The following is a 15,819-nucleotide window of genomic DNA, read 5'->3' on the forward strand; positions in this document are numbered from 1 at the left end:
AACTGGCCATGTTAAATTAGATTAGGTTAGATTACTTACAGTGCGGCCCAACAAGTCCACACCGACTCGCCGAAGAGCAACCCACCCAGACCCATTCCCCTACATTTACCCCTTCACCTAACACTACGGGTAACTTAGCATGGCCAATTCACCTAACCTGCACATTTTTGGACTGTGGAGGAAACCCACGCAGACACGGGGAGAATGTGCAAACTCCACACAGACAGTCGCCTGAGACGGAAATCGCCCATAGTGTTCAGGGATGTGTAGGTTAGGTGCTTTAGTTAGGGGTAAATATAGGATAACAAGAGGAATGGGTCTGGGTAGGTTCCTGTTCAGAGGGTCGATGTAGACGTGTTTGGCCGAAAGGCCTATTCCCATACTGTGGGGATTCTATGATTCCAGAATCACCTCTCTCCAGAATCTGCTGTAAAGTGAGATCTTACATCATTACTAGTATAGACTGACTATTTATGCATTTGAGTATCAACCTTTAACCATAATCAGGGACAAAGACAACAAACTTTCACAGAAAAATGAAGGAGAACTAGCATGGAATTGTTAAAGGCAAATTGTGTGAATTAAATTGACTGAGTTCTTTGGTAAAGCATGAAAGAAGAATGATCAAGGTTCTGCAAAAGATGTTGAATACATGAACATTTGAACAGTATAGAACTCTACAACACAGGAACAAGCCGTTAGGCCCAGGATGTTGGGATAAGCATGACGCCAAATTAAACAAACCCCTTCTTCCTGCCATTGGCCCGTATCCCTCCATTTCTTGCATATTCATGTGCTAAGATAAACGTTCCTTAAACACCCCTATTGTATCTGCCTGCACCACCACCCCGAGCAGAACGTTCCAGACTCCCACATTCTGTGTAAGGAACCTGCCCCTCACATCTCCTTTGTACTTTCCCCTTCTCTTCTTAAATACACGAGCCCTAGCATTAGACATTTCGACTTCGAGAAAAAGATTCTGACAACCAACCCTATCTATGCATCTCATGATTTTATAGATGTCTATCAAGTCACCCCTCAGCCTCTGCTGCTCCAGAGAAAACAACCAGAGTTTTTCTAGCCTCTCCTTAAAGCTCATTCCCTCTGGTTTGGACAGAGGTGGTCTGTTAGGATTGAGGTTGGTTAAGTCAGTTGGGGGAAGCAGAGGGTGTTTTACAGACCAGAGACATCAGTTTGACTGATTTCTCTCTCCAGCACCCCAAATCTTCTTCCCCAAAGAGTTCTCAGGATGTGGGATGTACTGCTTGGTGGAATCAGCTTTCATATCTTTCCAACGATATTAAAATGAATTTGGATAGTATTTGAGGAGGAATTGACAAGATTATAGATAAAAGTCAGGGACTTGGAGATAACTATGACTGCTGTTTCAAGGAGACAGTATAGGTCCAAGAAGCTGAATTGACTTGTGCTTCAAATATCTATGATTTGGGAGTGGAAGATAGCTAGATATTTCACAGCAGAATATGGTCACAATGTTTGGAGAGATCCAATTACAAGAAAAAAACACAACTGACATTGAAATATTCACTGCAGTCACTGTCGACAGTCAGAAGGGCATGTTGCAAACACGTTGTCAGGGTAATGACAAAGCAGCTGGAGGGGAAACACAGCTAAAGGTGGAGGCGAGTTAGTTGCCGTGCCTTAATTTGGAACCTATAACATTGCGGAAGATGAAGAGTCCTGCTAAGACAGTATTACAAACAAGACAGAACTGTGAAGGAAGTAATCGGCACATTACTCTGAGCTACATGCTAACTGACAGATGGACAAATAGTTCTGGAAAGTAATGGTGTAGCTGATCAGTGTGGAGTGGAAGTGTGTTGTTCCCTCCCCCTGCCTTTTCACAGGCACGCGTGACAGCAATGGGACAGAAAGGAGATAGACTATGAGGCTGAATTGTGTTTAAAAATTGAAGGCTCCAACCAGCAAGAGAGAGAAGACCAAAAAGAAATGATAACATGTCTTCACCTTATTTTTACACTGAGCATGAAGGTGTGAGTTTGAAACCTGATGTAATTTCTGTGATAAAATTCCTCTGTTCTCCTTTTTGACAGTATTTGAGAAGACAGCTTTGCCCACAGACTTCTCCACAGCCGGTATCAATGCTGCTTCTCAACTTTCTATTCATGGGTGACATTAAAACAGAGCAAGCCAATCAATAATACATTTATTCACTGGAAAATCTTAGCCCGGTTTCATTTAAGATAACCTGAAAGAAAACTTGTCTACAATGTGTCCCCTTCGAATAAAAGGACTGAAAGAAACCTCAAGTGATGTTGTGAAACGGATCTCACAAATAGCTTTCAACTCCGAGCTCAGCTCTAGGAAATCTCAAAATGACTGTCCAACATTCTGCCACATACAAACTTCTGGAACAAAACACTCACCAAACAACAACCAAAACCAGACAGTCAGTCAAAGTTTAGAGATAACAAAAGAGTGATGGCCTGGGGATCACGCAGTGATCTAAATAAAGGTAACTTCACCTGGTGATTCTGACGAATTACAACTTAAACAGCTGGAAAAGGAAAAGTCATTTAATCGCCAACAAGATTTTTTACAAAAATGTTGAACTCTCATAAATCCATAAAGAATGGCTTTACGAAGATCGAGATCAAAATCAGAATATTATAATCAGTCATCTTTGCTGAAAGGGCATTGAAATAGTTTAGGAAAAGACCATCAGTCTGTGAAACGAAATGCAACATGCGCTTCAACATGTGAAGGAAGAAGCAGGGTTGTATTCTGATGAAAGGTCTGAAACAGTAACTGTGTTTGTCTCTCCACAGGTGCTGCCACAACCTGAATATTTCCAGTGTTGCGTTTTTTATTTCAGATTTCCATCTGCAGTATCCTGCTATGCAAAGAGAGAGGGGGCAGTATGGAAAATGAGGGAGGGCGTTTCCAAACATGGCTGCTACGGTCCAGCAGCACCTCTGACATCACAGCAGTATATTAAATTTTAAATTAGTTGTATGATTTGGGAAACAGTAACAATGCTATCTTAAATTTCTTTAGAACTGGAGACTTTAATTTCAATAAAAATGGTTAACGGTCAGTCAACATGACACCATTGCTAACATAGTCCAGAAGTACTGACATACAAAAGAAGTTTGACAGATTTTTTCTGAATCTTACAACTAACTTAAAGTTTAATGTAAGAAAGTGTTGCAGCCTGATAATTTATTTTTTTGCTTAGAATTAATTTAGGGGTGGCACAGCGGCTCAGCGGTTAGCCCTGCTGCCTCACAGCGCCAGGGACCCAGGTTCGATTCCAGCCTCGGGCGACAGTCTATGTGGAGTTTGTACATTCTCCCCACGTCTGTGGGGGTTTCCTCCGGGTACTCCGGTTTCCTCCCACAGTCCAAAGATGTGCAGGTCAGGTGAATTGGCCATGCTAAATTGCCCATAGTGATAGGTGCATTAGTAGGGAGTAGGTTACTCTCTGGAGGGTCAGTGTGGACTTGTTGGGCTGAAGGACCTGTTTCCACACGGTAGGGAATCTAACCCAACTTTGATGTTGTTGGTTTAGCCACGTGCAGTCAGGTGCATCTCTCCCACTCTGGGAGTGCAAGACTTCACAAAGATGTGGCATTGCCCCTAAATGCAGTCTTGCTATATATAAAAGAGGGCAATAGAGGTGCAGCACATGCTCAACTTAAAATGCCTTTTAAACTGAGGAAGTGCAAAGTCAAAGTTCAAGCATTAATTAAGCCCAGATACAGGAAAATGTTTTAAGCATTTCAGCTCAAGTAGAGTAGGATAACAAAGGGACAAATTTGACACAGGATACTTTTGCCTATGTATGTACATGTGCAAAGTTAGATTAGATCCTTTGGCAAATGAAGCAGAGAGCGGAAAGAAAACTTGCCGAACCAGAGCTGCTGATAAATCAAATCACATGTAAGACATGATTATGCCATGCAGAGATATTGAATAATAGAGTATTGAGTACAGGGGTTGGGAGGTCATGTTGCAGCTGTACAGGACATTGGTTAGGCCACTGTTGGAATATTGCATACAATTCTGGCCTCCTTCCCATCGGAAAGATGTTGTGAAAGGGTTCAGAAATGCTTTACAAGGATGTTGCCAGGGTTGGAGGGTTTGAGCTATAGGGAGAGGTTGAATAGACTGGGCTATTTTCCCTGGAACATCAGAGGCTTATATACCTCTAAAAACCTTATAAAGTTTTATAAAATCATGAGGGGCATGGATAGGATAAATAGGCAAAGTCTTTTCCTTGGGGTGGGGGAGTCCAGACCTAGAGGGCATAGGTTTATGGTGAAAGGAGAAAGATATAAAAGAGACCTACAGGGCAACTTTTCACACAGAGGGTGATACATGTATGGAATGAGCTGCCAATGGAAGTGGTGGAGGCTGGTACAATTACAACATTTAAAAAGCACCCGGATGGGTTTATGAATAGGAAGGGTTTGAAGGGATATGGGCCGGGTGCTGACAGGTAGGACCTAGATTGGGTTGAGATAGCTGGTCGGCATGGACAAGTTGGACCAAAGGGTTTGTTTCCGTGTTATACATCGCTATGACTCCAATAGAGAGACACCTGTGGTCAGGAGATGAAGTGGAAGATGCCTCAGGATCAGAGAATAATTTTAGGCCTCACTCACTGGTCAGGCGATTAAGAAAATTTACATTTTTACAGTATCATCTGCAATCTGATATCAGAGTGTTATACAGCCAATCAAGTACTTTTGAAGTTTTGTCAGCTGTAATATGGGAAACACATCAGCCAATTCGCACCCAGCAAGCTCCAACAAACAGTGATAGCATGCATAGTGATAGAACTTTTGTTTTTAAAAGTGATATTTTTGGGGATAACTTCCTTGATCGTCAAAATAGTACCACAAAATCTATTACTTTTACCTGAAAGGGCAGCTGTCTCATCTCTGGTTCCAATGCATAGCATGGAGTATCAACTTGGATTTGTACTCACGTCTCTGCAGCAGGATGTGACTCTGGGCCAGAATCCTTATTACTTAGCTTTGGGAACAGTAAGGCTGGAGGGGAAAGTCATTTGGGATAGAACTTTGTTCAGAAAAAAATGTTTCTTTACTTCTTAGACCATGACAGCATAAATAATAGGCACAGGAGGGAATCATTTGACTCGTCCCAGCTGCTCAGTCATACAATAAGATAATGAGCTGATCTAACTGTGGCCTAAATTCCACATCAATGCTTAAGTTCAAATATCTAATTTGGCCATAGGTACATTTAGGCCAGCTTCCACTGTTCACTGGGGAAGAGAATCCCAAAGATTAACAACCTTCTGGGAAGGAATCCCCCCGGTGACAGTTTTAAATGAGACATTCCTCATTGTTAAACTCTGACGTCTAATTCTAGGCTCCCCCACAAGAGGAAACATCCTCTCAGCATCTACCCTGTCAAGTTCTCTCGGAATCTTATGTTTCAAAACAAAAAATGCTTATTTACAAAGAAAGGCTCAAATAATTAATTTCAATGGTTGTAAACAAAATGGGAGAGAAAATACAGGTTCGAATAAGGGGAAATCATTACCCTTTCTGTCTTTTCAATTGCAGATGGTGAAATAAATAAAAGAATTGAAAGCAATGCTTTTTTAAAAATCTGGACAAAACTTGGGTTTCCATCCAAAAGTGACACTGAGATAATGGGCACTAATTAGTGCTTATTTAGACTAAGTTAAAACATCCAGGACTTATTTGAACACACTCCAGGAGAATTTCCACAATAGAGTATATCTTAATTTTCTCAAAGGCTTTTGTAATATATTTACAATTTAAAACACCAAATTTTCTGATTGCATCAATGACAAATCAGTCATTTTAAATTGATTGCATTAATACTCCAGTTAGAAAAACTAGTCTTTATAAATGTAAGATTCACAAACAGTAACTATATATCAATAACATAGGTAGCAGAGGGCAGTTAGGGTAACAACTGTTGCTATTTTCAATCAATCTATTCAGACATGGACTTCTGGCCCAGAGTTAGGAATACCATCACTGTTACACCATGATTATTATAAGCTAAAAATGTGTTGCTGGAAAAGCGCAGCAGGTCAGGCAGCATCCAAGGAACAGAGGAATCGACGTTTCGGGCATGAGCCCTTCTTCAGGAATGAAGGGCTCATGCCTGAAACGTCGATTCTCCTGCTCCTTGGATGCTGCCTGACCTGCTGCGCTTTTCCAGCAACCCATTTTCAGCTCTGATCTCCAGCATCTGCAGTCCTCACTTTCTCCTCCATGATCATTATAAATCAAATACAGACAACACATATCTTCTATCTATTTGCAATTATACCTATTGATGTATTAGATATCAATACTCTTGTCGATTAAGCTGTTGCTGAGAGGAGTGTTTACAACTGGTAATCATATCTCCCTAGTATTTGGCATAAGGTGATTCTGAGTGTGATGAAGTGGGTCAACTGCTTGTTTTTTTTGCAGTAAGCAATGATGCATTACCATTGTTCACCATTAACCCTAAAGGATGCCACCTGCAAAGATTAAGAACCATGTGACTAGAATTGCCCCTTTCTCGGTAACAGTTTAAATCTGGCACCAAATCAAGGGCAGCAGCACTGCTGACAATAAGTATGTATTCAACCAAACTACAAACCAAAAGAATTTAAAATCTTTTAAGTGAACTTCTAGCTTATATTTTCAGGCAGAGCATTAAATGTATAACTATTAAAATAGATATAAGAGACAAAGAAAACTAATAAAGGTAATATTTGTAAAAAGCAGAATTTTAAAATAATTGCACAGAACTTTGAAATTCCACAAACATGAAAGCAGGTTTTCAGGACCAGAGTGATTACTTAGCAATAATGAAGAAGTTCGTACACCATTAAAATCCCCTTTGCAAGTCAATAAGGTGTAGCTTTCTCCAGGATTTTACAGCCAGGTGAACAGGGTTGGAATGGAAGCTCTTGTCAGTTATGATTGTAAAGGGAAATGGTAGTCGGTAGGAACCTCTGCAGCACGGTGGTTAGCACTGCTGCCTCACAGCGCCAGGGACCTGGGTTCAATTCCCACCTCAGGCGACTGACTATGTGGAGTTTGCACGTTCTCCCCGTGTCTGCGTGGGTTTCCTCCAGGTGCTCCGGTTTTCTCCCACAGTCCAAAGATGTGCAGGTCAGGTGAATTGGCCATGCTAAATTGCCCGTAGTGTTAGGTAAGGGGTATGTGTAGGGGTATGGGTGGGTTATGCTTCGGCGGGTCGGTGTGGACTTGTTGGGCCGAAGGGCCTGTTTCCACACTGTAAGTAATCTAATCACACCACACAGAGGAGGACAAACTCATGGACAACCATCTCTGAAATACCACATCATTCTGAATGTACCCAAACCCCGAGACTTTGCTGCCAGCTTCCGTGGAATTACAACAGCAAACACTGACACTACCAGCACAGTCCTAGCTATTTTGTTTGGGACAACTTCGTTGGTAATATTGTGACTTTGTCACGATACTTTCAAATCAAATACTAAATATAGAAAAATTACCCACCGTTCAGTAAGAAATTTGTTAGGCAGGAGGAGGGTCTGCTGTTTACATCTACAGGTGATATTCTGTATGCCCCTGTACAATAGTGCAACTCTGAAAGAAATATTGTATCACCATGTAAAATAGCATATTAAAAAAAAACCAACATAAATTAACAAAACTATTCTAGTTAGAAGTAAAAATATGCACTTTTTCACTAAGTCAAAGCATTCAACCTTCATATGGCAAAATACCCTAAGAGCCAAACAGGAATGAAACTATATGGAAGAACAATACCACAAGGACAATCAGACAAAGCAGCTTAACTTGTTCAAGTGCAGGAAACTGCACTGAAACACAACACAATAGCTTGCTGGTCCTAAAATTGGGACTTGGGTCAAAACAATAATGAAATAGCTCAATATGTGCATGATTTACAGAAGAACATGACAAGCATTTCTGGCACTCAAGATTCCCTCCATTTCTTCCCCATGTCTTCTCAAGCATTTTTAAAAATTCATTTCTAGGTGTTAACGACCAGCATTCATTGATCATTCCTCACTGACCCATCTTTTCATCATTGTAGCGAAGGTTCTCCACAGCAATGGAAGAATGGCAACACAAGTACCAGTGAGTACGATGTGTGACTTTAAAGGGATATTCAAGGTGGGCGCACCCCAATGAAACTATTGTCCTGGCCTTCTAAATTATAGAAGTCTGGGAGGTGCTGTTGAATGTGGTCGATTCTATATACTTCCAGGATCGAGTGAAGCAGAGTTCAAATTATCCCACACTCACTTCCCATGTTGTTGCAAAGATTATGTGGGGGTAAAATTTTAACTAATCACTGACCCCACAATAGAAAGAGAAACACAAATTAACTGAACAAATTTGGGAAACCAACATGCCTCTTTCAGTCTAGCCTCAGTGATGTACATCCTGATGGATGTGGAACCTGATTGCATATCGACATGTCATTCCACATGACAACGCAGAGTGAATTGTCTGACTGTATTGGGATAGTCAACATAGTAGCTTGCCTTTTGTCCTTACTAGAATAGAAGTACTTGCGCTTGAAATGAAGTAACATTCAAGGCTTTGGGCTGATGCTGGAAAATAGGATTACAACAAGACTGATGCTAGATGAAACACAATAAGGTCTTTTCTCATGCTATAGGAGTATATGCTTGTATACTTAGCTGCACAAAGGCAACAATGCCACTACTCAAGATTACTCACTTATTCATTTCCTCCCAGGCTAAGTGGAGATGCCACATATCCTGAGTTTCCTGCCTTCAAAAAACCTTTAAATCTTAAGCTCAGTCTAGCTTACAGGTGGAGTCATGTTGACGTTGTGAAATGCGAATGCCTCTGGGATTTCTACCATTAGTCATATGCTACTACATGTCTACTCTCGCTGAGCTGGGCACTGATGTTGACAAGATTCGATAAGGTAGACAGGGAAAATCTCTTCTAATTATCTGATATAAGAAGGATGAGGGGACACATGCTTAAGAATCCTGAGGGGATGTGCAGGAGACCTGCTTTGCACAGAATAGGAATGACTTGGAACTGACTGCCTATGAAGATGGGGAAAGTGAAAATGATGCATACAAGTTTTTGAACTCTCAGGACTTTAGAAGAATAGGTGGGGGAACATAAGTGGTTGAGAGGTATAAATTCACTTTCCTGATGTGGGTTAAACATAATTTCTCAAACTTCCAGGTGGATTGCATTACCCATTTTGCATACATTCACAAACTCAGTGATATATAGGTGGTATGAACCCTGGCAGAGTAGCTTCCTTCCTCCAAGCTTTGGTGAGTACAAACCTTTTTCAATTATTTGGATCCATTATAATCAATATGTTCCTTGGAGCAAATAATTATGAGGGGCACTGGCTCTCCACCCCAATCAGCCCATGACAAATCTCAAGTCATATGCAGTCTGGCTATGTGGTTAAACGCAATGGTTTTTGAGTGAAATCTGACTAAGCCAATAAGCTTACCCAAACAATGCAACAACATGGCTAATGCCATCACATCTTATTAGAGCAAAGGAGATTCAACTCAAATGGTCACCTTTGGTCTCCTGCAAGCCTTTGGAGAAAAACAGGTGTAAATTCTCCGAGTTGTGATGAAAGATCAGTGACATGATGGCATGCCACCTACTCAGTTACAGCTCCTTTAATGTTTGGGTGTGTATCTTGGTAGATGTGAGAGAAGCAGGAACGCTGTTGTCCGGGTAGCGATATATGGCTAAGTGGAATTAAGTTACAAGCACTGATCTTGCACTATGCAACAGATGGAGATGACTGACACTCAATACCCAGTGTGACAGACCTCCACACTGTCCACCTTACAATACTAACTCTCTCTCACTGCAGCAGGAAGCATTGAGAAGGCAGTGAAACATAGTCTGGCAGAGAGTAGCAGATTTTTCAACCTGTTGAGGCATTGGAATGTGGTTCTCTCAAGCACTAACCGCTGCAGCTACCTCTGTTCAGACTGCCTTCATGAGATGGAATAGCCTCCTGTTGCCATTCCTAGACAAAGAACTTGCCTTTTTTTATAGCATCATAGATATGTACAGCATGGAAGCAGACCAGTTCCTCTTGAGAGGATTCATGAAAACATGACACCACTTTCTGCCTGGTCTCTGATATCTGCAGGGGTGGCTGGGGTGATCAGTAGAGTATGACTGATACTCCTGAACTGCAGACAGACAAGTGCTCTCCAGTTTTCTTCTGAATATGATGCCCTGATATGGGAGTTTAAAAAGTCTTGTCAGGCTTCAGAACACTTTGCCCATTAAATGTGTCATTTCACTGGCGTAGAGGAGAACTTAATCATGCAGGAAACCTCAAATCAGCCCCTTCAGAAAGTCCCTCCTACTTTAACACCAACTCCACAATTAGTCTGCAGAAAAGAAAATTCACTCCAGAAAATTCAAGAAGAAACTGAATGGATACTTGAAGGAAATATACTTGCAGGGTGACATGGGTTGAGGAGATTAGGATGGACTAGATTACTCTATGGTGAGCTGGCATGTACTCCGAGCAACTGGATTCTTTCTGCATAAGAAACACTAAAATTTAGGGACTATAACCATTCCCCTACATTTTGCATTGTTGCTGAGCAAACACTAACTGAGATGTTTAATCGAGTATTGACAAATGATCCCAACTCCTCCAAATTCCATTCTACTGGCTCTTTTGGAGGAACAAGTGTTTACAATCAATAGAACAAAGCTTTTTTTAAACGATTTAATAGATAAAATCATTTTCATCATTAGTTTAACATTACTTGATACTTACCAACATTATTAGTTCGTGGGGTACACCATTTTAATGTCACAGTTTCTTTGATAGCACTATCTCTATTGGTACTGCTCAAATGTGGATCAACTGCAAGATAAAACAGCAGATAGCATTTTGCTTGAACAATTAAATTTCAAAACATTTTGAGCACACTACAATTCCATCTTAATGCTCTAGATGAGAGATATCAAAAATAGAAAAGATGACTCTAAAATAAAAAATGAAAATTCTTCCCTTGCAAGTGTTCAACTAAAGCTTATTCCAAACAGACTTTGATAACTTAGCCACTATTATTGCAGCCAACTTTTTAAACAAGTGTCTCTCACATCAGTCACATGCAGGAAAATAACGTGCATGTTCCATAGCATTCCCTATGGCTCTCATCAACAATTCAGCAATTAGTGAACAGGAAAATACTGGATTGAGTATATATTTGCTGGATAAGAAAATGCATAAACATGTAATTTATGCAAACCTCAAGGTTCGTGTAAAACCTTGTAGCTCGGGTGCCAGTTGTTGTATTTGTGGGTATGTTTGCCGAGCTGGGAAGTTAACTTGCAGTTGCTTCGTCCCCTGTCTCGGTGACATGGTCAGCGCTTGGGAGCCTCCTGTAAAACCCTGCTGCACTCTCTTCTGGAAGTGACTTGGTTCCGTTCCCGCTGCTTCTAGTTGCCGGTTTCGGTTGTTTGGTATTGTGGCCAGTATATTGGGTCTAGGTCAGGGTGCTTGTTGATTGAGTCCATGGATGAGTGATATACTTCAAGGAATTCTCTGGGCGTCCTCTGTTTAGCTTGTCCTATGATCGTTGTGTCGTCCCAGTCAAATTTGTGGTCCTTTTCATCTGTGCGCATGGCTCTAGGGACAGCTAGTCATGGTGTTTAGTGGCTAATTGGTGTTTGTGGATGTGGATTGCTAGTTGTCTGTTTGCCCTATACAGTGTTTCGTGCAGGTTTTGTATGGAATCCTGTAAATTACGTTAGTCTTGTACATGATGGGTAGAGGGTCTTTTACCCTGGTGGGTCATTGTCTGAGTGTGGCTGTCATGAACCCGAGTGATTGGAGAAGCCTGGTGGTCAGTTCAGAGAGGTTTTTAAGAAAGGTAGTGCGGCTAGTGAATTAGGGCATGGTATATACTTGTCACGTTGCCCGTCTATTAGGCACCTGCGGATGAAACCATGGGGATATCCGTTCTTGGCGAAGACTCTGTAGGGTTGTTCTTCTTCATTTTGTAGATGGGGATTGCTGCAGTGTAGTGTAGACCTTTCGAACAGAGTCCTAATGTAGCTTCTATTGCGTGTGTTTCGGTGGTTGTTGTTGTAATTCAGGACCTGGTCAGTGCGTGTGGCTTTCCTGTACACTCTACAGTACATAACCACAACCACGAGATTATACAAATATAATTTATCTCAGTTTAGATTGTAATTGGTACTTGACATTAAAGTAAAATTGGCGGTTTAAAATTCTGCAGTTGAGAGCTTTGAGTAGGCTTATTTTTAAGGGGTGCATCGAAAGAGAAGCCTAGTTAGGAATCAGTTGAAACTGGCTCCTTGTTAACCATGAGCTACACCTTGTGTTGGGAACATGTATAAGTAGCAAACAGTGCAACTTAGCACCTCAAAGAATAAGACTTACAACAGTTTGTCAGCATTCATCACAGGAAGAAGGCTTTGTTTGCTTTTACCTAAACAAGGGGCTAATTTGACAGTGGAATTGATGATTGCTTCTAGTCTTTAAATTAAAAGAAAGATCTTTAAATTGTGATTAGGTCTCTTTTTTTCCTCCTCAAAAATAGCTTATGTACATGATTAACGCTAGTGTGATAAAAGAATAAAATAAAGTCTTCAGAATAGAGATCTTCAAGTCAAAGGAGCAGGAATGTTTGAGTAGAGTAATTTTTTGTCATTTCTACCATATACAACTGACACCGTAATAATGAGAAAGCATTCCTCCAGGACAGAGGGTGCCACGTGGACAGCACAAACTACACAATCGTACACAGCATAAAGTGCATAAGTAACAGGTTACACTGTCACGCAGTCATGAGTGTCACGCAGGTTACACTCTCACAGAAGAAAGATAATTAAGACATTTTTCTAGCAGCAGTTTGAAGTCATGCAAAGAATTTCAGATGGGGGAATAAAAAAGTCTGATCATACTGTGTTAAGGAGTCTGGCCGTGAGAGACTCACAGTACCTTCTGCCAGATGGCAGGAGGGAAAACAAATTTGAGTGAGGGGTGGGTGGGGTCTTCCACAATGCTCTTAACCTTTCGGATGCAACGTGTGGTGTAAGTATCTGTAATGGAGGAGAGAGCGAGCTGCCCTCATTATCCGTTGTAGGGTCTTACGATCAGAGAGGGTGCAATTCCCTAACCATTCAGTGACGCAGCAGCTCAGGCTACTCTGAATGAACCTGCTGTAGAATGTGGTGAGGATGGGAGGTGAGAGGTGGGCTTTCCTCAGCCTGTGCAGAAAATTGAGACACTGCTGGGCTTTCTTGGCTGTGGAGCTGGTGTTGAGAGCCCAGATGAGGTTCTGCGCTAGGTGGATGCCAAGACATTTGATGCTCTTCACAATCTCCATGGGGGAGCCAATGATGGCCAGCAGAGAGTGGTCACTCTTTGCCCTCCTGAAGTCAACAACCATCTCTTTTGTCCACATTCAGAGACAGGTTGTTGGCTCTGCACCAGTCTGTTAGCCACTACACCTCCTTTCTGTATGCTGACTTGTTGCTCCTGCTAAAGAAGTCCATTACAGTTGTATCATCAGCAAATGTGATGGTGTGATTCGACCTGTGTCAGCAGGTGAACAACAGTGGTCAGAACACACAGCCCGGGGAGGGGGGGCGGGGGGGGGGGGGGGGAGGGGGGCGTGCTCAGTGTGAGGCGTTGGAGATGCTGTTCCTAATCCGGACTAACTGAGGTCTCCTAGTCAGGAAGTCCAGGATCCAGTTAATTAAAATATACTGTGAATAATTGTGACTCTGGCACAAGTCCCTGTAGAATACTAATGCTTACAGGTTGCCATCCTGAAAATACCCCTTTTATCTCAACTGTGTGTCTTCCATTAGCTAGCCAATCCTCTATCAAGCCATGTTGACTCTGCTTGATTGTATTGTGTATTTCCGAATGCTCTACTATTACTTCATTTACAATGGAATCTAACTTATCCCAGTGACAGCTGTTAGGATGACTGGCCTATATGTTACCAATTCTTTGTGTCTCCCATTTTGTTTAGGGGTTTTACACAATTTTTCAATTCTCTAGCACTTCATAATATAATGATTTCTGAAAGATTACCACTAGTGTATCCACTATCACTGTAGATACCTCCTTCAAATTCCAAGGAAGCAACTATTGGTCTTTATTTCAATTCGTTTCATTAGTACTTTAGTGATAGTTAGTGCACTTACTTCCAGCCCCATCCCACACTTTAGCCCCTTGATTTAGTATTTCTGGTCGGCTATTTGCAACAGTCATCACAGCAGAAGATGCTAAGTATTTATTAACTCCTCTGCAGTTTCCATTTCCCATCATTTCCCTAACCTAATTCTCTTGACTGGCCAATGCTCACTTTGGTGCCTCGGTTTTTATATTTAAGATTTGCTGTTGGTTTTTATATCACTTTATAGTCTATAGAACAGTACAGTCCTTTCAGCCCTTGATGTTGTGCTGACCTTTTATTGTACACTAACCCACATATCCTTCAATTTATTATCATTCATGGGCCATCCAAGAGTCGCTTAAATGCCCCTAGTGTATCTGACTCTTCTACCACAGCTGGCAGTACATACCATGCACCCACCACTCTGTGTAAAGTACCAACCTCTCCTGAACCTTCCTCCAATTACCTTAAAACTATGTCCCTTTCAGATAGCCATTTTTGCCCTGGGATAAATCTCTGGCTATCCACTCTATCTAGGTCTCTCATCTTGTACACCTCAATCAAATCACCTCTCACCCTTCTTCACTTCAATGAGAAAAGCCCTAGGTCCCTCAACCTTTCTTCATAAGGCATGCCCTCCAATCCAGGCAGCATCCTGGTAAATCTCCTCTGCACCCTCTCTAAAGCTTCCACATCCTTTCTATAATGAGGCGACCAGAACTGAACACAACATTCTAGGGCTCTCCAGGGCTCTACAGAGCTGCAATATAACCTCAGGCTCTTAAACTTAATCCCCCTGCTAATGAAAGCCAACAAACCATATACCTTCTTAACAACCCTATCAACTTGGATGGCGACTTTGAGGGATCTATGGGCATGGATCCCAAGATTCCTCTGTTCCACAGTGCCAAGAATCCTGCATTTAACCCTGTATTCTACATTCAAATTTGACCTTCCAACATGAATCACTTCACACTTTTCCAGGTTGAACTCCATCTGCCACTTCTCAGCCCAGCTCTGCATCCTGTCAATGTCCTATTGCAACCTACAGCAGCCCTCCACACTGTCCTCCACTCCACCAACTTTCGTGCCATCAGCGGATATACTAATGCACCCTTCCACTTCCTCATCCAAGTCGATTGTAAAAATCACAAAGAACAGAGGTCCCAAAACAGATCCCTGCAGAACACTACTGGTCATCAAGGTCCAGGCTGCATACTGTCCACCTACTATCATCCTGTGCCTTCTATGGGCCAGCCAATTCTGTATCCAGTATTTTTGGTCATGCTTTGTTTGCTTTTAAAACTTGCCCAATCCTCTGGTTTACCACTAATCTTTGCTACATTGTATGCTTTTTCTTTAAATATCCTTAACATCCTTGGTTAACCATGGTCAATTTATCCCCTTCACAGAGCTGCCCTTCCTCATTGGGATATGTCTTTGCTGTTAATCATGAGTTATTTTCCCAAACATCTGCCATTGCTCTTCTATCATCTTTTCTACCAAGCTTCTTTCCCAGTCTACTCTAGCCAAAGCAACACTCATCCCTTTTTAATTACCCTTATTTGTGTTGAGCACAGTAGTTTCTGACCCGGGTTCTCCTCTCTCAACTG

The 15,819-nt window shown here is 41.7% G+C and overlaps 1 protein-coding gene across 1 annotated transcript in view; it reads right to left on the reverse strand.

Annotated features, from left to right (window-relative positions):
* Positions 1-15,819, reverse strand: part of ints13 (integrator complex subunit 13) — a 78,881-nt gene that overhangs the window by 14,608 nt on the left and 48,454 nt on the right. Inside the window, exons 9-10 of the mRNA XM_060843264.1 lie at positions 10,822-10,911; positions 7,530-7,619 (exon numbers count right to left, since the gene is read on the reverse strand). Coding sequence (XP_060699247.1) covers positions 7,530-7,619; positions 10,822-10,911 — 180 coding nt within the window. The remainder of the gene's footprint in view (positions 1-7,529; positions 7,620-10,821; positions 10,912-15,819) is intronic.

Source organism: Hemiscyllium ocellatum, chromosome 23, assembly GCF_020745735.1.
Source record: "Hemiscyllium ocellatum isolate sHemOce1 chromosome 23, sHemOce1.pat.X.cur, whole genome shotgun sequence".
Taxonomy (NCBI): domain Eukaryota; kingdom Metazoa; phylum Chordata; class Chondrichthyes; order Orectolobiformes; family Hemiscylliidae; genus Hemiscyllium; species Hemiscyllium ocellatum.